We start from the raw sequence: 23,282 nt of genomic DNA, 5'->3' as shown, positions 1-23,282 counted from the left end.
CTGTGGGCATTAATTGGCACAGGTAGCATTTTTCTCTGTGCAGTGACTTCAGGGAGTAATGTTGTACCACATAGGATCTTTCTTTACAGTCATCTGGAGTTTTAAAAGCCTTCATTTTGAATGCTAATTTTAAGCAATTAGTGTTCTAGAAGAGATTGCAGCATAAAAATGCTGTAAAATATAAGCTTATTTTAATTGTTTACAGCTTAGAAAAACTGTGTAGAAGAGGAACATTTTTGTTTTGCTTTGTTATTTAGTGAATTGCATTTTATGTCACCAGAGACATATGCTGGGAGAGTCTTTTTAATTCTCCTCAGCTTTGTGCATATCCTTGAAGCAGAAGAGTTGTGTGCAATGCAAAGAGTTTTCATTCTGAATTTCTTCCACCGCTGTACAGCTGTGGTTGGAGCTGTGCTGGCGTGTGTTCAGGAGTCTGTCTGTTTTCATCCCCTTGCAGCACACTAATATCTCCCATCTGAAGGGCTGAAATGGAGGCCTTTGGTTTCTGTAATTTAGGATTTGATCCAGTGCTAAGGAAAGTTCCCCATCCAACCATCCAGGAGCCAGTCTGACAGTCACTCTCTCAGCACCTGAGCTGGGACCAGAGCCCCTTTGCAGCTACACACCCCACACTCACAGACAGACCAAGTTTCCATGCTGTCTCGACCCCAGGTTTCCCATAGTAGAGTCTTAGACATCCCAGTCCTCCAAATAATTTAATCATGGTACAATAACTAATTAGCAAAATATCAGCTGGAGCTGGTGTCTTCAAGGAGGGACCCCAGACAAAGGAACCTCTGGGCTTTTATACACTGAGAGTCTAAATGCAGGGAGGTTTGGGGGTCACTGGCTGCTGCTGTGTCTCTGTGTGTCCAGAAGGGTCCCCAGGCTCTTCCCTGTGCAGAGGGTTGGCAGTTCTGGCCTCTTGGCTCGGGCTCTCACCACACACAGCTCAACCTGCAGCTCCACTGCAGCTGCTCCCCCAGCTTCAGGCACTGAGCGTGTTCCTCAGCACAGGCTGATGGTTGTGTTAGTGCTGGCTCACTCTGAGCTGAGTTATTTAATAATGAGTTGTGTACGCTTTGGTAATCCCTGCTAATGGCAAGTAGAACAGGTTCTCTTAAAGCACTGCTGAGGGCTGAGAGTGAGTGGAAAGGGTAAGAATAGTGAAAAATGCCTGATATGACTGTAATCAAGTGGTTGGACCTGTCAGCTTTTGAACTTTCTTGAGCACAGTTTTGATACACTCTGGTGTTTCTCTTCACAGCGCTTCCACGTCGCAGTCGGACCATTCCACTCACACCAAATCTGCTTCTGCTTTGTCGTCTGACTCCATCTCCACCTCAGCAGACAACTTCTCTCCAGATTTAAGGGTATGTTTTGTCTTAAGAAAGAAAAAAATACAAAAAGGTGACCTCCTTCAGAGAATATCTTGCTTCTGAGAGTTGGCTGTGGTAAAATGTCAGGTTTCAGTAATGCCAGAATTTATTTATCCAAATTACTGAAAGGACCTGAAGTCAAACAGGTGAAATTGAAGTTTAATCTCTACCATATGATGTCTTTCTTTATAAAGTTGTTTAAGAAACTGACTCTGCAATCTCACTTGGAGATGAATTTTCAAAGCTGCTCCATTTTCTTTTAGGTGCTTTAAGTGAAATCCTTAACCTGTCAGTTGTATATACTTTTTCTTCCTGTTATGTGTGTGTGTGTGTGTGTATATACACACACACATGCACATGAGGTGTTGTCTTGGGACCTTCTGCTTGTTTGCGAACACTGAGTCCTTGTAATCTCCAAGCTGATAAAAATAATCTGTAACAATGAATTGCTCTGACATAAAAATGTCCAAACAGGGCTCTTTTAAGTCTGCTGTTAGATTATTTAATTATAAATTCAGAGTTCTAGTTCAGTGTCACAGGAGTTTTGAAAGCTCTCTGTATGTTTCTCTTATGAAGCTAGGGTGCTTGTTGATATATCTTAGCTTTAAAAAAAAAATCCCTGAGTATAAAACTGTTGGTACTGGTACATTCCAGTAACAACTTCAGCATTTCTCAGCTGTGGTTGAGAATATTTGTAAAATGTAAACACAGTAAAATTGCATAAAAATCTCTGAGTACAAAGCTAATTCCTTTGACAACTGTGCTGATTTTTCATCCCATGAGTAGTGTCTCTGTCATCCATAATTAATAACAGAGTCCACCTGTTCATGACAAAAATATGACTGTTTATTTCTAAAGGCAGCTTATTACCCAATTTTAAGCTAAGATTTGGAAATTAATCAGTAGTTTATGCATTCTATGATAGTTTTCACCTTTCACCTATGGATACAAAAAAGTTGCCTTCTGAACATGCCTGGGTATGGAAATTTGTAATATGTCTGAAGTTTTTCCCTGTGGAGTCAAGGTATTCAGTCACTCTAACGTACAGAAAACATCATTTTAGCTGAGACTAAGTGGCTTATTGATATGAATAAGATTGCAAATTCTCCTACATCTCTAACTGTAAAATATTATATATATAATATTCTCTAAAAATTAAACTTATTTTCTTATTAAATTTTTTACTGAAGTTAGCATATGTGGAATTGCATTTTCAGTTTTGATGACACTTGAGGACTACCTTTAGAAGTAGAGGATAAACCAATATTTCCTTTATAGAACTGAAGTTATCTTTCCCTTCTGGTGGTTAAGATGGCTCAACATATTTTCTTTGCAATTCTGATTGTCTCTTGTGACTCTTTCCTCCCTTTTGTCACCGTATCTGTGTGAACTGGAAGCTGTCTGGGCAGGGATTCCAGCTCTCCTCATCTTGTCTGGTTTCCTATTCAACAGGGCCTCTGTACTCACTAGCAATCAAACACAGTGTCCACAGAGGAACGTTCACTTAACTGCATGAGAGAATTTTTTTGAGCAGAGGATGCCTATGTGTTCATTAGGAGCCCATAATTTCATGCTGTGCCACAGTTCCTGTAATATGCAGGAGTGATTTCTTCACAGCCTGCCCGCTTTTTTTATTTCTAAGCAATCTAAAATTCTGCCTTGGTTGGCACAAATGCTGCTCCTCTTTCATTTTAGAATAGTGTTTCAGGAGAGATGGTAAAGCAGAGGATAACTTATTTACAATAAAGTCACTGCAGGCTAAGTGTGAGCACCTGCTCCTGCTGGCAGAAGGCTTCTTGCTCTTCACCTGCATCAATCTGTGTGAGCACAATTTGGCACATGCCTTCTGTGCTTCTCCTAAAGCTTACTCTTGCAGAGGTGGTGCAGCTGTGTGTAGGTGTAAAGCTGGGCCATTCCTTTACACTCCAGTGGCTGCTTGTCAGTGGTAGGCAGATCTGGAGAAGGTGCATTACAATGCTCCTGCTTGTATTAGAGTACAAGGAGAAAGGAACAGTTTCCACTGCTACAGGTTGACTTAATTCTGCTAGAGGAACTTATGCATTCATTGTTTCACTACTCATTCCTGAGAGTGTCCTGTGCTGGAGAGCAGATCTTGGGGATTAGATGCTCTGCTCTGTACCTGTGTACAGCCTCTCATGTTGGTATTGCCAGTGCAGCTGCAGACCCAGTGTCTGTCCTCAAATCATCCCTGTCAGTGCTGGTGTGTTATTGTTTGCTCCCTGGGCTTCCTCTTGCAGCCTGGTGCCAGCTGCCAAAGGGAACAGTTATTATGAGTGGTGGTCAGCTAATGCTGATTTCTTTCAGGTTTTAAGTCAGGGACAATGGATGTTCTTTCCCAGGGCTTGTCATTCTTTGTCTGGTTTTCTTCGAGTTGACATCTCTGTCATGTGACAGTTTCACAAGTTTTAAAAGTCAGTTCTGTGAGAGATTTTTTTTAAGGTCCTGGTTGTTTTTGCTATTTTCTTTGAACTTTCTGAGATGTGGCCTTGCAGATGAGGCAGTACCATTAACTGATACAGTGGCATGAGCATGTTTTCTGCTCTAGCTCTTTCCTTACATGCCTGAGTGTCTTATGCAGCTTTCATTGGCATCAGACAGCAGGAACTCCCAAGTGTTACCAAGTACTGAGATTTGAACTAAGCATCTCACTACTGTGGGACAGAAAGAGGTCCCACGATTTTCCTGAAAGAATGTAAGATTACAAGCCCTGGAGAGGGAACTGATGCATTTTGTGGTAACTCTGTGATACGGGTGGCAAGTGCCTGGGCTATGCAATGTTCGCAGGAAGGTGTTGTAGCTTAAAGAGGCTGAAAATAAACTTTTCAAGATTTTAATATGAATATGCCAGTTATGGGATTATGATCTTCTTGTGTGTTTCAATTTTTTCTGCTAGAGTGAATTGCTACATGGATTCATCATCACTCCTACCTCTATTTGGTCTCAGCCTCTGCGTGTGCATTGGCTCAAATTTAGGAATTAAATTTCTGTGACGATGGAAAACCACTTTGTGATAGCTACAATTAGCACTCTCTTTTTCTGTGGGGAATTTTTAGAAGAATAGTAGGCGTCCATTGGGAGGAGGGAACCAGGGGAAGGACCCACCTAATTTCTTGCAGTCTGTGCCTGCAGTTTTCTTTTGGAGTGCAATTAACACTCTGTGTGTGTGCGCACTTATGTGTAATGAGGTAAATGAGACAACCACTGGGGATTACTACTGAATGCATGTGCAGTATTTTTCCTAAATCTTTCTCCAAAGTATTTAATAATAACCTTTATGAAGGTTTGGGGGTTTTTTTTAAGGTATATTGAGCATGTCAGTATCTGGAACTGAGATTAAATTGCCTTTCCAGTAGAAAGTTTACAGACTTTACACTTCATAAACTAACTCTAAATAACTTTTGGCTGCTTCAGTTAGTTTCATAGAGGGGAATAAAAAGGAAAAAAACCCAACAAACCAAAACCCCAACAGAAAAACAACAAAGCACTCCTAGGTTTTTCTTCCACCCCCTTCCTCATCTCAAATCCGAAGCTGTTTAGAATTGATTTAGGGTATATATCTTGGAGGGATTTTTAGCAAATACACTGCCATATGTTTTAACATAAGTTATAGGTCAGGCAAGAACAGAAGTGAAGTATTTGGAAGAAAATGGAGTTGGAAATCCATAGATACTTTGTAATTTGAGTTGAGATGTTAAAAACACCTTAAAGCCAACTTTGCCAAAGGGATTGGAGTGTATAAATAGCTGTTACAGATCTGGGAAGTTGGTGGTTAATAAAATACAGTGAGTTTCTTGCTCTAAGTCCTGTAGGCAGTGTTTTCTCCCGTGCATATGAGAAGATATGTCTGTGCATTTTATAGTACTTAAGTCTTCTTCCTGATGCTCTTTTATCAGTAGAGATTTTCGTTTTTAGGTAGCTTCTTCTTTATAGACTATTGCCTGAAGTTTACTATGTTCAAAGCTTTGGAGTAGCCCTTATAAAAGGGTTGGATCCTGTTCATTTGCAGTTGAGAAGCAGTGGGTATGGCCAGCAGAGCCTGCTGTCACTTCTCTTAAGAACAGTACCTTTGCCTGATAATTTGTTAAGGCCTATTGTGTTTGCTTTTGGACTATATACAGCAAAAGCTTAAGCCAAAGGATAGAAACTCGTATTGTTTTCTTTATATTGCTTCTTGCACCTAGAAAGAAGGAAACTAGAGCAGATCCATATGTCACCTGCTTAGTTGTGAAGCCTTCAAAAAAATGGTTCAAATCTTTGTTGTTATCATTGCTGTTGTGACCACTAAACCATTCTCCCCTTTGAGGGCAACAGTAAGATCCACAATTCCTATTATTGCTCTGAAGTCCAGACAAAATACTGTACAAGCATATGATCCATCCTTCATGACTGTTTGCTCCCTGCATAGTGGTTTTCTTCTTTCATATTTAAGGAATTGGTGGATTTACAGTAGGTTTATGCGTGAGATATAAGAATATTATTGTTATTGCATTCCCAGGATTTGAAGATTAGAAATGGGAAGAAACAGAGTGGCTTGTGTAACCTTAATTTGTTATCTATTATGTGTATGGTCAGAGACTGTAGACAAGCCCATGTGGTTTATTTTGTAAGGTACGTAACTGGTGCATGACAAAAGGTATACGAAGGCCTATTTCCTTCCAAGACAGTAAATGGATACTGTTGCTGTCTCCTTAGGTTTCCTGGATTAAATGTGTTTGGGCAAGCCCGCATTCAGGCTAGCCAACCACAATTCCTTTGTGCTCACTGGAAGGACATAGATCATTTATGATCTGATCTATCTCAGCTTTGAGGATATGCCCGTGTTAGGTGAAAATGTCGTGGAGCTGAGCTAGAGAAGCCCTTGGTGCAGATGTTGGGAACATACTTTGAGGGGCAGCAAGTGATTTCTGTGGATCTCAGCTTTAACTGGGCTCGAGTAAAGGTGCAGTTTTACCTGTTTTGAGAACTTAATGTGTTTCTCATCTGACTATGGCGAGAGTGCAGAGTAGTATCTCCAGATGTAGACTTCTAAAATTGAGGTAAATCCTGTCCCTCAGGTGATATTGGGCAAGATTAATTGAAATGCCAGTCACTGACTTTGCCACCTTTGTCTTGCTTTATTCTAGCTTTAGTGCAAAGTAGCTTAGACTAGTTTTATGTAGAACACGTACATTGTTAGTAGAAAAACATATTGAAGAAAGATGTGATTCGCCCCCCTCCATCCTTTGCTGTAAATCACTAAAACTAGCCTCAGTGAGCTTTTCCATTACTATCTCCCTGCCAATGCAGGAAGTGTGTCAGGCTTTGGTTATGTGTAACACATGTTCAACAAGAGCTGGGTTTAGAGAGTGACATAACATGTTAAACTCTAAGTACTCATTTAAGCAATGTTTTTCAGATTTTGATTTTAAGGGACTTTTCAGTCAGTGAGTGATGCTAGCTTGGAAGCACTAAATCATGACAATAGCTCTGCCTAAGCTCCTCCATGAAGTCCAAGACTTTCTGCCCTGCCAGTCAGCTCCGTGATAATATATGGAGATAAATATTCCTATTTCAGACTAGCCCTTGACTCTTGGCATGGGACTGCCTGTAAGCAGCCTAGTTCATAGCAAATGCAAAGATGTCTTCCGTGGTGGGAGCTTTCCTTCCCAGTGCACTGGGCTGTGACTGCTATTAAGTTACAGACTGTATTGCACAAGCCACCAGATGGTGAAGATAATTGACCTGTGGTCACAAAGCACTTGGCTAGATGTGAGCTGGTGATGCAGCAGTGAAATTGAATAAACTGTTCATCTTTTTACTGTCACTGTGTGAAGACTTGACCATATATTTCTCTGCATCCTTGCATGGTTCCATTCTGACATGGAGATGCACTTCATGTTTTTGTTTATCTGTACAGGAGTTTTTGTGTGTGGCTGCTATGCAGGCTCTGGCCTTCACCTGACCTGCCAGTAGTATTTCCATAGGTCCCTTTGTACACAGGAAGGGCCAAATGCAAGAACACGCAATGCTTTATGTTATCAAAGGTGTTATCAGAGGGACTTAAAGGGCAGCAGAAGAGAGGTAAGGAAGTCATACAGGGAAACATATTTTGACTGTCTTGAAATTCTGTTTTTGACAAATTGCGTGTGTGTGCCTGGAGGAAATGGGCTTCTTTTCTCTGGAGCATTAAGCTGTTGATGAACAAAGGCACAAAGGACTGGCTCTAGAGAATGAATGATGCTCTTGTCCATAGCCATGGTCATACCAGGACAGCCCTGTCAATGACTGGAATTTAGCCCCATTGCCACATTTTTCAAGGACTCCAGTTTATAGTAAATGCTGCATATTTCATAAGAGTTATATTAATTTTCATTTTAAAATATCCCAAGAGATGGAAAATCTTGGTCCCTTCCTTGAACCTCTCCCCAGTAGGTCCTTTTCTGTACCTTTCCCTTTCAATAAAACAAACCCACAAAGTAGCCAACCTTTGGGTTAAAAAATATTGATTTCATGCAAATTAGGGGAAAAATCCAGATGCAGTCAGTTTTCTGTCTCCTTTACATGGAAATAATACTCCCTAAGTGCTCATCTAATTAGAAAAGAGCAAAGACAGCAAACATTGCTAATTTTTCTTATATAGAAGTACCTAAATGCTTGAATATGTAGTAATGCACAGTGAAAGAAATCTCTGGAAGCATTTATGATTGCCATCTATTAGGAATGGAAAGCTAAGGAGAATGAGCAAATGGCCTTCATATGTTCTCAAAAATATTTTCATCTCTTCCTAATCGAGTGCCATATTTCTCCTGGTTACAAAGTGCAAGAATTTTCTTTTTGTTGAGTAAAACCAGGTAAGAGGCAGCTTCCCCCCCTGCCCTTGTTAGTTACAGTTTTGTAAAGTGAAGGACAGATCAGGCAGGAATGAACAAGCATGGTATTTAAAGGGAGTACATGGATTTGTGATTGCATGCAGTGCCTGCCAAGATTTGATTTTCTGTAGATGTTTTTGCATGGAATGAAACATCTTTGTTCAGCTCTGTAGGATTGTTTGCTCATTATAAGTATATAATTATCTGTATCAAAGTCAAAAGTGAAATTCTTAGTAACAGAGGTAGTATTCTGTGACTTTATTTTAGTTGGTAGAATTTACGACTGTTTTTGGTCAGAGTGTTTTTCTTAACTTAAAACTGTTGATATGAAATACACTGAACTACTTTAATGGTTTCCTTGAAACTTTTAATCTTCTTTTTGCATGTAAGTTGTTTGCTAAACAGAATTCAGTAAAAACAAAGGATAGAGTCAAGCTAGTGTGCTGTCCAAAGTTTTTGAGCAGCCCATGGAGAACAGAGGCGTTGTGGTTTGAGACGTATGTGGAACCCTTGGCAGTGAAGAAGGTTCTGTATTAAAAAATGTTGGACTTGTCTGAATAGATAATATCTGCAACCTTCTGTGCCAGGGAGCGTTGCTGAGTTGAGTCAATGACGACTTTCTGTCGGAGCCTAATGAGAGAATTGTCTTGAGGCACCAAGCCATACAAACTTGAAGAGACAAGCCAGCCGTGGTGGAACGAGTGGCCCTCAACAATGTGTTCCTTTGAGCTTCTAAGCTTTGCCTTGCAGTGTGCAGAGAGGGCCCAGGAGATTCACCAGCTCAGGGAACCCAGAGAGGCTGTTCTTCGTCACTGGACATTTGGGCTGAGTGGAGAAGAACATCGTGGAAAAAACAAAGCAGAAAACCCCAGGGAAGCACTGCATGGTGGCTGCTTCCTCCTCCAGAGGAGTCCCTTTATATTACTTTGGGGACTGTGATTCTTTTTTTTAAATACAATAATCTTCAGCTTCTTTTTAAACATTTCCAAGACAGTGGTAAGTAAGCAAGTGATTTCTCAAGCACTTTTATGCTTTCTCAAAACATACATGGTTTGTAGAAATCAGAGTGTGTAATTTGGTTTTTTAGTTGTGTTGGGAAGGCGTAATTAAAAGGTAGTTACAGTGTACTTTGTATGTTATCACTGTTTTTAGAGCAGTGTAATATGTGATCTGTTGTCAGAACATTTTTTGATAACTTAAGTACTTCTTGTGGTTTTTTTTCCTTTAGCCAGGCTAGGGGATTGCCTTTGGCCAAGTGCTGTCTTAGGAGCTGAATGGGCTTGATGTGGTCTTTGGACAGTATATTAGATTCTTTGTGTACTCTTCTGAAATGATCCATGTGTCCATGGTGTTTTCTCTTTTCCCCTTTGAACTTTTAATATCCCAAAGGAATAAGACATAAAGCATTTCCCTGCAATTAATATCTTGCAGTTCTGAATGCCTCTAATATATTTTTTCAAGCCATCTGGTCATAATCCTTAGAAAAGTCCCTGTGCCTCAGTCAGGCAGAGATATTTCTGTTCTTTCCCGTAGTATTTCTGCTGTGATATTCTTAACGATTCAAAAATAATCAACAAAGTCCATTTACTTCCTTGATTTATGTTTTATTGCATTTCCAGTAGGATTCTTAGCACAAAAATCTTCTCCAAATACACTTGAAATAGCCATAAATGGCAGCTGAAATTCTCCTCAAAGCAGTGCAGTGCTTGCAGTCGAGTAAGCATGGCTTCTGTTCCACAGTCCTGGTCATTGAGCACTGAGAGGACAGAAGCACCTTAGCAGTAAAATGCTAAGAAAAATGTGCCCTTTTTCCTGTTGTAAGAAATGTTTCATTTAGAGAAAAAAACTATACACTTGTAAAAAACTTTCCTAAAGAAGCATACTCACCTTATTTTTGCACAGATTTGTGTCAGTTTTGCAGCTTCTGTCAATGTCAACTGGACAGAATTAGACCACTGTGGGATTTTTTTCTGGCATGAATGGAAAGAGCTTCTCTATCTATTTTGTTTCAGGTATTTTTACACCATAATTGGAGTAATGATAAACCTTGATGCACCTGCCATAGCAGCACTGTCCTTCATTGATTGACTGATGGAACAGCTACGAAAGAGGAAGGGGATGGAGTGGTAGGGCAATTCAGGGGAAGTAATAGGTGAACATGGTTTGAGACCCCCAAAAGGCATTTAAAGCTATTAATTTACAAACAAAGTTAATAAATCAATCACATGTGTAAAAGTAATCCTATGGCTAAGTCTTTGCAGGAAGGCTGACTTGCCTTATGTGGTTCTTTGTGGCAGCAGACAAGAGCCAGCTCTGACACAAAAGCTGTCTTTTATACCTCAGCTAAGACAACCTGTCCTACAAACTTTGGAATCATGCCTTTTTAAATTAAATCCATGCAGTATTTGTGTCTGAGGTGGCTGATTCTCTGCTACTTCTCTGCACACAGTGCATTTGCACTTCTCTGAAGAGCATAGGATATGACTGCTCAGTTGTTTGTGGATGTCCAGGAGATTGGGTTTTGCTATGCTGACCACAAGGAAGGACCAGAATTGGGATTTACCCTTCCAGATCTGCACTGACATTCCTTTACCCTAGTTTATTTTTGTGGGAAGAGGGGTACTTATCCTAAAGGTGCATCTCCTGGATATCCAGCTTTCCACTGACTGGTATAGAGTGCCTGGGGTTTCAGGTGAGATGGATATTCCTGCAGCTTACTGACTACCCTGCCTGCAAAGTGGCAAAAAAGGTGATTAAGGAGGTCATTTAATCATTTTCCATTTCTTGAGACAAAGACATTTAAAAAAAAAAGGGGGAGCAAAGGAAAGTTTAGATATGTTGATTACAACCAGAATATTCCCAGTTAGTCCTTCAAATGTGAAGTATCAAAGAGAAATTTTCACATAGGAAATTAAACCTCTCGCTTGGCTGTTAAACTCCACTCATTCTCTCTGTATGTTTTTGTACATGTACAACAAGCACATTCTTGTCACTGCAGCATATCTTTCACCTGTTGCTGCTGACCAGTGCATGCTCACAAGGTGGACAGAGACATGCCAAATCTGAGCTCAGGGGTTGCAGAAGCAAGGGGACTTTGTGTGTGTAATGTTTATGCAGGCAGGCTATAGATGTTTATGTCAAGAGACCAGTTGAGCATCCACCTTCCTGCTGTAGGAAACATAAAAAAAGGCTGTTTAGCTGGCACAAAAGCAGTTCCCAGCTTGGAGAGCTTGTCTTCTGAGTGGATGGAGCAGACATGGTTTAGGGGAGAGCAGAGATACAGGAGCAATGCTGTTGGGTTGAACGTGTCGTACCAGTGCTGTGGCTTTATGCACAACAACTCTGTTCAAAATGTGCAAAGTGACTTGGTGTGTGTAGGAGGTTACCAAGGAGAGATTAACTCAGAGGAAAGAAAAAAACCTGTATAAAGGGTACATTTTAATATTGTCTAAGCCAAAAAAGATTCCTTTTGCTCATTTTTATTGTGATTCAGGATAGAAGAAACTCTGCAGACTTGGGAAAACTGTTACACAACAATTTGGTAACACAAACCTGTCTCCCCTTAAGTTGCATAAAGCCAAAACAATCTGACCTTTGTGGGTTTGAGGACTCAGATATTCAGGAGAAAATAAAAAGAGAATAGCTGGTAAATGGCTAGGAGAAACTTCAGGTGCCCTCCTTGTTTTCAGGAGGCTTGTGCAGTGTCCAGGGATAAAATTATTCTCTCCCTGGTTGGTTCAAGCTGCAACTTCTCTCTTGCCCAGGTTTTGCTTGCCTTCACTCCTGCAGTCACACCCTGGCAAAATGATCCAGGTTGTGGAAAAACTTCCATTATAAAAGTCATAAAGTGGACACCTTGACTGAGCTAGACACAGAAGCAATGACAGCACTGGCAGGGTGGGTAGAGGGGGCATCCAGCCAGTGCAGGGTGGGGATTGTCAGCCAGGCTGTGCAGCATCACTGGTAGACAAGCACCTCACCAGGCAGCACAACAGGGAAGCACATCAGCTGTTTTGGTCATGGTCAAAAAGCAAACCCTGAATTCAGAGTGTCACTTACCTTCTCAGGTCCTTCTGGAACAGTGTTCAGTGGTGCACAGACCTGTAAAACCCTGTGCATAGAGTGTGCTTGCAATTCAACTCTGTAGCTCCCCGGCTTGGCTGCAGATGCTCAGAATGAGCTGCGTGCACAGACTGTGCAGGAGCATCATCCAGGAGAGGGGTTTTTGTAGCAGCATGCTGGCTGCTGTGCTAGGAGGCAGTGTGAACATGTGTTTGGAGAGACTTGCCAGAACTGCAGTACCCTGAATTGCAGCAATCTTACCTCTTTAGCAGGACCTAAATCTCTTTCCCTGGCCCCGTACATGCAGGCAAAGGAGATGATTTTGTCACTCAGATCTGAAGGCTGCCTCAACAAAACAGCAGTTTCCCTGTCTTGGGGACAGTAGTTGGGAGGGCATGAGAGAGCTCTGCACCTTCAGCTGGTGAAGCTCCTTCATGCTGGAGCTTACACAAGGTGAGAGGAGTAGAGAAGTGGTTGTTGAATGTAGCAGTGTGGATTTGTTCTGACAAGTCGCTGCTTGAGTAGAGGACAAAGGTAGGAGGTGACACGAAGTCCTCACACCCTCTGAGCTGAGCCAGGACTGGTGTTTAGGTTCTAAGGTACTCTCTTTCTCAGACTCTTTGAGAGCTGTTTCTTCTAGAGGGAGAGCTGCTGACAGGTGGGATGGGTACATAATGTGACTTGGTAAAAGAAGACAGAAATAAAAGCTGTTCTGGAGTGTAACAGGACTTCATTACTTCAGAGATTCAGTTACCAAGCATGACATTTTTGTGGGGAAAAGATAATGAAAACCTTGTTCAATTTAGAGGCAAGGCAGAGTATTCCACTGGTTTTTGGTTATTGTGTCTGTTTCTTGCAGGAACCATCTTAGTGATGATTGTGACAGAAAGAGCTGTGTGTGACTTTCATTGTTGTCCTATTCCTAAGTAATAATGATTCTCCCAGCTTTGGTTATGTTCTTCATTGCACATCTCTAAAAATTCTTTGATTTTATTCCCACTGAACAATTTAAAAAGCTGAAGCACACGGAGGTGGCACATTTCAGCAGCAGGCTTATGTGGTACCTGCCTCAGTAGCATTTATGTATTAGCAGCTGCCATCCCCCCCCTGCAGCCAGGCTGCTGCAGTCGTGTCCCTGGCTCCCTTCCCTGCTTCCTCGCCTTACTGGTGCTCTTAATTTAATTTTGTAAGGTTTGCAGAGGGCTAAATTTGGACCCAAGGGTTATTTTTAGAGTCTTGGAAATAGGCTAATGTACAAAAAAAGATTTTTCTCACAGTTTAATGAACCATTTTTGGATTTTGAGGGGGAGAGGAGGATTAGCAGTAAGATGGAAGGGCTTTTCATGTCATCTCCTTAGTCATATAAGGAGCAAACGGCCCATTTATGGCACTGACGTCATCTCAGAGCTTCATGTGCATTGTCCCAGACCATTATTTCTCCTTGATCTGTTTCCAAAACTCCTCTTATCCACCCACTTTTCTTACCTGCTGCCAGCCCCTGTCCTTCAGTGGTGCTGCAGATGTCATCTCCTGCCTGCTGCCTGCATTTTCAGCCCCACACAGATTGCATTTCTCTGAATCAGTTTTAAGGAGCCATGGATGAGGATGGGTTTCAGGAAAATGCCTACCATTCATTCCTTGGTTTCTGCCAGGATGGGTTTCAAGTCCCATTATCCCAACTGGAGACTCATTTGAAATCTAGTGCTGAGCAGATAGTGCATAAACTGGCACAACAGAGAAGTGTTTGTCTTGGACTTTCTGACCATGCCTGTCTCAGCCTCCTGGGAAGGATGACTGTTGTCCAGGGCTTATCTGCTTGTACCAACTTTGAAATCACCATGGGCTCAGTACTTTACCTCAGGTAGGTACTGTGCTGAAGTCACTTGAGGGGTGGTGCAAATCAGTTTAGTCCTCAAGACTGTAGCAAAAAAAAAAAGAAAAAAATAAGAGAAAGAAATAAGAAGGAAGGCAAGGAGGCTGACCTTGAAGTGATGTGCTTCCAGGAATCCAGCCATCTGCTGCCCTGTGTTGAAGTGAACTCAGGTTTGTGTTGCTAATCCTTTCCTCTGATCCTGGGGACATTTCAGAGAAGTGTGAGTGAGCAGATGGATTTTATTAGACTTAGAAGAGACACTTTTTAAATTGAAAAGACTTTCAACCTTGTTTTTAGAGAGTGGTGTTGACATGGAGGTCCTTGTCTTTCATACTGCTTGCCTGTTCCCTCCTTCTCTCCCCCACTTGCAGGACAGGGTTTAAAACCCACCTGAGCCCTGCCCACCTCTGCCACCTCAGCAGATGTTTGTCATACCAAGTGCTTTCTATGTGTCTTACCTCATATTTGTTTTGGCTTGAGACACAGCCCAGCCCTCTAAATGTTCACTGCTGGACGTGCTCCCGCTGACATCTGCAGGAGAGCAGCCAGTCCAGCTGCTGACCAAAGTGATCCTGGCAGCAGCTGCTGCCCGCGTGGGGTACGGACCTTCTCAGAGAAGCTGTGATCATGTTCTGAACTCAGACTGCATTTTCACTCATGTCCTTCCAAGGTAAAAGGCCAGAAAGATGACCACCACTTATGGGCTAATTAGCCAGAAGCCTCTATCTCATTTATCATAATCCAGATGTTATCCTGCTAATTTCAGGGCTGTTACTCAAGTAAAGAATTGGACACACAGGAGTTGAGAGCGGGTCTACATCACAGGCTTTTGTCAGGGAGGCCCTCAGTCAGGGCTTTGATGGGGTGTGTGATCTTTGGCCAACACAGCTGTGCTGACAAGATGTCCTCAACATCGATTTCTGCTCGTTATACCAGCAAAACCTTATTTTTACTGATACTGCTGATGGGGGGGTAGAGAAGTTTCCTGCCATGTTGCTGCCAGTGAGAGTTCTGTTAATGGTGACCTCTTCTTATTTATCCTGTGGACCCCAGCCCAGCTGTTCTTGCAGCCTGCCTTGGTAAGACCTGATCTAAGTGGGTGCAGTTGTGAGGTTTCTGTTAGGGAGCCGGGACCGGACTTGCTTTTGTTATTGATTTTTTTCCTAAGAGTCTTTTGAATGCATTTTTTAAAATGTACATCTTGTTCTCAAGAAGGCTTTGATCTTGTTAATCTTTTCATCTATGCATCAATCTGTTGTGTGAAAATGCTGGAATGTGCTCTTATTGTAGCAAGGGCTTTCTTTGGGTTTGTTTCCAATTTTTTTCACATAGTTTAGGGAATTTTTCTTCCCTGAGGCTCTCCCTCTGGCTTGATCCTACATGAAAGTTGACCACAGACGTGTCAGGTTCTAGAATGCCACTTTAGGCTATGTCTTTGAATTTTCTTTGCAGGGATTTCCTGATACCAAATTGAAGCAATTATTTTTTTCTTTCCATGCATTATGATAAAGAAAACATTTTGAGCGAGCCTGCACATTCAGCTGTGAGCAGCAATGAGCTCCCTCTGCCTGTCTTCACCAGGTGGGACATGCACCAACCTTGAACTCAAAGTTTTGTGGTTGCTACAGCATAAGGCAGAGTCTGGACTAACTTACCTCTCTGTCTGTTAAGAGGTTGAGCAACTGTACTGCTGAGGCTGTGGTCATTTGTCCAGTTCAAGGCATGGGCAACCTGATTAAATCCATCTGCATTTGACCACATAGACTTAGTCTTAGTCTTGATCACTTATATTTGCTTTTTTCTCCTAGTTCTAATAGGTTTAGACCTCAGGTTATGCTTTCCTAGTTACAGCCATGCTTTCCTAAAATATCCGTCTCCCAATGGTGGCAGCTGTTCTTTTGAAAGCCCTTGTACAAATGCAATTGTAGGTTCTGAGATGTCATGCCCATGTGGGATAATATGAACCCTAAGGAAAGTGAAGAAAGGGTCATTTGGCAGCCAAAAAAAAAAAAAAAAAAATCAAAACTATACCTCCTATATATGCCTGTCAAATAGTACCTTTGGAACTGAGTCGAGTCAGGACTTTTGCGGTTGTGGGACTCTCACTGAGCACAGTAAAGTGACCAAGGTGTCCTTTTCAACTTTCCTCAGTGTAAACTAGAAATTGCTCTGCTGAATAGTTGATGTCATCGTGATAGTTGCTGAGCACTTCAATTGGGAAAGGAACTGATTCCTTTGGCTCTGTCCATAACTGTGAGAGAATTTGGCTTTTGAGGCGGCCTGGGCAAGAGAAGGTTGGAGCATGAAAGGACACCTGGGGAGTGTGCTGCCAAAGCACAGAGCACAGAGGCTGGTGTTGACCTCACAGGAGACCCTAGGCAGTACTTCAAGATCTTTGAATATTTGTTGTCCTTGATACTGTTGACCTGTAAGTGTAAACTCCTTGGTTTATGAAAACATAATGAATTTCTGTTTGTACTTGTGTCTTTTGCGTAGGTCCTGAGGGAGGCCAATAAATTGGCTGAAATGGAAGAGCCACCTTTGCTGCCTGGGGAAACCATTAAAGACATGGGTACGTGGGGGAAATCCCTTATTGTTTGCTGACAAACAGTCACATAACCATAGAGCAAAATATCTTGGTGGTCACTGGCCAACAGCAGCAAATTGCAGATGTTTTGGGAACCATGATCAGGTTGTTTCATTAATTGAGCTATTGCACATCACATGGGCCAAGGTAACTATGTCTTCTTTTAGCATGTAGCAAGTACAAGGCAATTCAGTGCTCTTACCATGAGTGATGGGGTGAGTTTGTACAGCTCTGCATTTGCTGCCTCCTGAGAGGACATGGATCCACTGTTCCAGTTTGTCCTTGCCACAGGTTAACTTCCTAGGCTGACACAGCACAATTATGTGTCAAACCTCTGTCATGGGCTCTAGGAAAGTGCTTTTGCAGGGAACTTACTGTGATGGGGGCTGGAGTTTTCTTTTTTCATCCAGGCTTTTTGACGTGCGTCAGATTTGCTGATGCTCTCCATTCTAAAGGCTTGAGTAAGCCTTTTGATTAATTTTCTGTGAAAGATTTTGCATTCTCTTTTTTAACATGTTACCTTTCTTCTAAGATGGTAGAGTGCAACTTCAGTTCTAAACATAAAAAATTAAAAAAAGAAAACTGAAAATTCTTCATGAAAAAAAAAATGCACCCATCAACAGCAATATAAAAACAAGCAAGAAAATCTCCAAACAGCCCACCTCAAATGATTAATGGCTTTTCTCTACCTCTTTCCTAAGGACTTTGAACTCCAACCAATCACTGCAGACTGATATCCAACCCACTCCACAAATGCAATTAGCTCTGACAGTGAGGCAGTATTTTGAAGGGTTCCTAGGGAATGGTTTAAGAGATCAGAATTGCCAGTGTTTTATCTGTTGGCAAATGGTGTGATGAGCCACATAAATCTGTAAGACTGGGTGGCTTTTGGAGTAACCTGAACAGCAGCTGCCTGTTCCAGCAAGAAGCTAAAGGCAGCAAAAAGGAAATCTTTGTTATTCACCAGCAATAATTGTTTCCTGTTAAAAGTGTGAAGAAAGGTAAATGTAATTCTCCTTGTATTTTACAGGGAGGAGAAGAAAAAATATTTTCATCCAACCCAATAATCTAGGGTAAGATTGGCCTGTAAAAGACAGGAATTCCACAAGCAGGGAAATTAGTAAATCTGGTTTCCAGTTTCTTTCTCCCATATGTATTCTCTTATACATACCCAAGGCTGAGCTCATTAGGCTTTCCCGTGGTGATAGCACCACTACAACCTCTCTATTATACCTGGCATTGGTTCTCACAAACAGTGAAGCACTTTAGTGCCTTGGAGATCCCTGTTTATCAAGCAGAGACTGCTGAAATCATACAGCTGTGGCAGGGTTAATGTCAGACAAGCCATGTGTGTAGGTTCGTTTGCACATGCGCAGTGTAATTAAGTAAAATTGTTTCCTTAGGAAACCAGGCTAATAAAATGCAAATGTGAGAGGTGGTGTGGCTTACAAGCTGGCAAGGCCAGTGTTTGAGATCGTGCCTGGGGTTCCTTACCTGGAAAAAAAATGTTTCTAGCACCTTTCCTCTTTACCCAGAAATCCTGTTCCTTTTCAGATGTAAATGCACGCTTTTGTTATTAGTGGATTTTGCTGAGGTTTTTTTAAGCATTTCAAAATTACATTTTGAATAATGGGGACTGCTGTGGAAAAACTAGGCAGTCTGCCTTCACCCTTGTTATGCTTCCTGAGTCTGCTTTCAAACCTCTGTCAAACTAGTCTTTGAAAAGAAGTGATTAATAATCAGGCATTAATGAAACACTCGGTTTAATTAGAAATGGCTATAAGCATTTTGTGTTTAATTATCCTTCAAACAACATGTAAATTTATAAAAAATAATAAATAATGGAATTACTAGCATGTTTTTTATAGATATGTATATTTTATTTCTTTTTAACCTGATATTGTGTGCTACATATTTTGTTCCAAATTAGTCACTTCTGATATTTTAAGGATGTTTTTCCACATCCACATCTTGAGAGTCAATGAAGACAGTGCAGAAGCAGAGCTGACTTGAGAATGATTTAGTTATATGAGTTACCAGTGCCCTGGAATAGGGCAGATTTCTTTTCTCTCCCTCTCTGGGCTAAATCTCATGGGATAAAGGTGGAAGAAATACAGGTTCCCATTCTGACACCCTGCTAGCCTCACACCTCATGTTCATGGTGGCTGTCTCCTGGGTGGGGAAGTGAGCCATCCTCCTGACACAGCCCTTGTAAAATGCATCTCCTACGGCTTGGAGCCTTGAGGTTATTAGGATGATCCAGGGAGTTTTTTCATGGATCTGGCAGCTCTGGTCAGTGGGTCTCCTCTGTGTTTTTGAGGGATGTCATTACTTGTTGGTGATAGTGTAAACCATTGCCACGGCACAGCCAGACAACTGCTTCAGTGGCAGGAGGCGTGACAGGCAGCAGGGGTGGGGAGGCAACAACTTAAATCTTGACATTTTTAATTGATGTTAAACAGAAGGGCAGTTAGGAGAGGTGTTTGCTGTGGAAAGCCAGCAGCACCTCTTGCCTTTTGCTGGAAGTGAGAAACATTTGAGGCTTTTTAAGAAGGGGACTGTTTTGAGTCACCGTCACTCAGGCTCAAAAATAATTGAATTGTGCAGAGTAACTTGATAGCTGACTTCAGACCTAAGATCACCAGCAGCTGGGTGTTACACAGATTCATGGCTCCTGCAAATCACTGTAGCTCTGCTGGCTTGTAGCATGAGGACCTTCATCCCAGGGCTCACTCCATGTGCAAAGGTGTACAGAAGGACCCAAGCATCCTAAAAACCACAACTGCCTTCTTCTGCCCCTGGTGGCACAAACCTTGTAGGACACAATCCTTAGCTTTCATGCAGATTGTTGTCAGCTTCAAATGTGTGCATCCAGGCAAGAGTGGTCTCTTCTTTTCATACATGATGCTCTCAGCTACTGGAGTAAGAGCAATCAGTTTGCACCAAACACTGGCCTGTTGACAGGGGTAGCAGTTTTGTGCAAATGTAAGATTCTGCGTGATGGTACTAGCTCTACCCAAACTCTTACCTTTTCCACAGAACTGAAACTTGCAAGCTGGCTCTAGTCTAGAACCACAGATTAAGCTTGTTTTAATTCTATGTTCTGCAAGGTAGAGCCCACAAATGTTGAGCATAATTTTTCTCCCATAAATTAACCATGAAATTAACAACTTTTTTTTTTTTTTTTTTCCTTAAGCTAAGGATGTTACTTACATCTGCCCCTTCACTGGAGCAATCAGAGGAACCCTTACTGTTACCAATTATAGACTGTATTTTAAAAGCATGGAACGGGTAAGCTTTTGAAATAATTTGCTTTGGTTACTTTTTCAGTCTTCAGACCTCGGTGTTGTTTGAGAGTATTGCTGTGTGAAATGTGGCTATATGTCTGGGAATATTATAGACATAAGGGAGCAGGAGCTGGGGATTTTCCCCCCTCCCCTTTTTAAACTCACAAATTTCAACTGTCTACAGGACCCTCCTTTTGTCCTAGATGCATCTTTAGGTGTAATCAACAGAGTGGAAAAAATTGGAGGTGCTTCCAGTCGTGGTGAAAATTCATATGGGCTGGAGATTGTATGCAAGGTAAACTTTTATCTGTGTTTTATAATGGGGGAAGGGGAACAAATATTTTTAAAGGTTTTCTCTGTAGTGCTGTAGGAAGTTTTGCAAAATGTTTCAGTCAGTATGACTTCACAGGTATCAAAAAACATGTGATTTTAAAAGTAATTTTCAGTATTCTCCAGCTCCACTCGTTTGAGAAGAGGTCCAAACCTTTTTTCAGGCTTCGTGCTGGGCAATGGCTTTTCTTCATCTTGGAAGTGTAGGCTGCATCCTCAGTTCTCAGGGTTGCCCACCAGGTTTATTCTAGGTAGACTCCAGTTACTGTGGAATTCAGTAGGCCTTTCACTCATTTGCATTTCAAGAGTAAGAAAGAATCACATTTCCCTCTAAATCATTAGCTCATGTCCACCTGCTGCTATGCTTTGCTGTGAGGGACTGGTGAGTAGCCTTCAGTCCTCATCAGGGCTGTTCTTTCATTTTTATCAAGGCAGTACATATTTCACATGCTTCTCTCAAGAGCCCTTGGAATAACTAGAAATAGAAACTGCAGTAAAAATTAACAATTTGCCTCCTTGTGTCTGCTTATTATAGACCAACAAAGTACAAAAAAGCCACCATTTCCCTCCTAAATCCATATCTCTGGATAGCATGGACCTTCTGCTTCCCTCAGTAAGCACATAGGAAGAGCTGGATTCAAAACCTTGTTGGTTTTGGACTGCTTAGAGCTTGTCAGAGCCCCTCAATGCTGAAAGGATGCCACTTGCTAGATAAGAGCAGATGGAAGAATGAAAAGGAATCCCAAACTGCTCTGGTCACTGCTGTGAATTTGAGGCACCAGGAAGCTGAGCAGACTGTCAAGCTGTGGGTGTGCTGAGTCAAGACCAGTTACAGCAATCTGTACCAAATCACCCAGCTGCTCCCTTGTGCTATGGCAGTCATAATCTGCCCTGGCTGATTTAGGGTGGGGTGCTTGTGCTGTCAAGCTAATTTTTTCACTGTTTTGATCTGGATTCCTGATCCTCAGCCATTTTGTCTATAAGCACACTTGGTCAGGTTTGGAGTGAACTGTATCATTTCCCTATATGGGAAACTCAGGCACAAACTATAGGATGAGTGTTTTGGCCCTTTGTAGCATATTGATATATGTCAGCCTGCTTCACCAGGATATGCACAGCAGCTTAGTGCAATAACAGAATGGTATAGTTCCATCTCATGCATCCTGAAAAGTTCTGAGACCTGTCATGTAATCCCTGTGAGGAAACAAAGTCTTCAGCTGTTTATCTCATTCTCTGACTTGCTCTACCATCTTCATGTACTTGAACTCGATAGCTCATTTCCTGTTGATGGGTTTTAGACTCTTTACTGCAAGCATTTTAATTGCAGGCTTGGCTGGAAAAACTTAGAGATGCTTTATTTACTTTCCAAATTTGGTTTTGTAGATGGTCATGGAAAGGAGGTCCTGAATGACAACTTTTTTCTAAACTGTGCTGCTGTGCAAAGTGGAGGAGTTCATGGTTTCAAGACATCCTCTTGAGTGTTCTGAGAGATGGAAGCTTTAAAGGGAGATGGCATTGGATGCTTTGCACCCAGCTGGCTATTTTTGGGCCCCCTACATGCAGTAGTTCTGTGAAGTCACTTTGTTAGGCCATCCCCTCCAGCGGTCTTATGGCACTGCTTGGCGTGAGAGCTCAGTGAGAGCCAAGGAGGTCTGTCTCACAAAGTCCTGCTGATCAAACATAGCTTTTTCCTGAGCAGGGCTCTCCTCAAGACTTTCAGCAGGTGGAGAGCTTCATGTAAAGGCAGGATGCTGTGGTCAGGCACAGCTCTGCCCTCCCTCAGCTGCTCTGCTGTTGTTGGAGGCTGTAGACAATCCTTGAATCAAGCCCAACGTTGCAATACAACGTTGTTCAAAGTACAGTATTAAATCAGTGGTAGAGCATGGTCATATGACCCTGTTTTGAATTCTGGGTTTTGGATTTTCCTTGGATTTTGAAGTGGTTCAGAAATTTGCAACTTGATTTTCCTCTTTTTTCCCCTAGGATATTCGAAACTTGCGGTTTGCTCATAAGCCTGAAGGGAGAACTAGACGATCCATATTTGAGAACCTAATGAAATATGCTTTTCCAGTTTCTAATAATCTGGTAAGTGTTTTCTCTTCAGCTTTTACCAAAAGATACAGAGTAGCAGTAAACTGTTTTGTTCCGTCCCATCTACTTGATACAGCATTCCTGTGGGGTGCATTTTCTGAAGGATGAGACGTGCTGTTTTTCAAATCTGTTTTAAACTTAATTCTGTAGGAGTTTAGATCATATAGGAAACAGGAAATGTCTATTATAGTGCCTTCTTTCAAAGGGAAAGTACTCAAGTCACAGTGACATCCATCAGAGGTTTACAGCTAATGGTGATTGCACTGCCCCAAATCTGGGATGAACCCCCTCTGTTCTCTAATGTTATGACACTGCAATTGCTGTTTCAAATGCTGGGTGAAAGGATCTGGTTGTTAATCTGTAAGTGCATTCTTGCCTAAGTACTTTTATCTTCTCTCTTTAATAACAAACTCCTTTTATCCATGAAGTACTAGGTAAGAGCCAAGATCAGGGACATATTGGAAAGTATATTGTTGTACTAATTACCTGCTACAGTGAGAGTGTTAATCTTTTTTATAAAGCCCTGAAAGAAAAATGATGCGGTGGGGAAGAAGGGTCAGTCATTAATTACTTTGAGATATCAAACATCCTATAAATGGGCTCTGAGTGGGCTCTTAATGGTAAGTTTTCTTTCTTTCAGCCACTTTTTGCCTTTGAGTACAAAGAGGTTTTCCCAGAAAATGGATGGAAAGTGTATGACCCAACCTGGGAGTACAGAAGACAGGTGGGTATTGTGCCACATCCTTCCTCATCATCTGCTCTTCAGGAAAGAGGGTTATGCAGTAATATAATTACAGGTTACAT

The 23,282-nt window shown here is 41.7% G+C and overlaps 1 protein-coding gene across 5 annotated transcripts in view; it reads left to right on the top strand.

The window, feature by feature from the left end:
- The window catches only part of MTMR2 (myotubularin related protein 2), a 64,421-nt gene that overhangs the window by 21,440 nt on the left and 19,699 nt on the right, over positions 1–23,282 (top strand). For 4 of the 5 annotated variants that reach the window (XR_013776051.1, XM_079319116.1, XM_079319117.1 and 1 more), the window contains exons 2-7: positions 1,268–1,373; positions 16,680–16,755; positions 19,967–20,061; positions 20,242–20,352; positions 22,371–22,472; positions 23,119–23,202. Coding sequence is in view for 4 of the 5 variants with exons in the window: in XM_079319115.1 (XP_079175241.1) it covers positions 1,268–1,373; positions 16,680–16,755; positions 19,967–20,061; positions 20,242–20,352; positions 22,371–22,472; positions 23,119–23,202 (574 nt within the window). In the remaining variant the exon portion in view is untranslated. Of the gene's footprint in view, positions 1–1,267; positions 1,374–15,711; positions 15,765–16,679; positions 16,756–19,966; positions 20,062–20,241; positions 20,353–22,370; positions 22,473–23,118; positions 23,203–23,282 lie in introns of those variants that run through there. The other variant, XM_079319118.1, reaches the window with a different exon arrangement.

This window comes from Erithacus rubecula, assembly GCF_903797595.1.
Source record: "Erithacus rubecula genome assembly, chromosome: 1".
Classification (NCBI taxonomy): Eukaryota; Metazoa; Chordata; class Aves; order Passeriformes; family Muscicapidae; genus Erithacus; species Erithacus rubecula.
The sequence above is the reverse complement of the archived record's forward strand: the minus strand, read 5'-3'. Positions and strand labels throughout refer to the sequence as shown.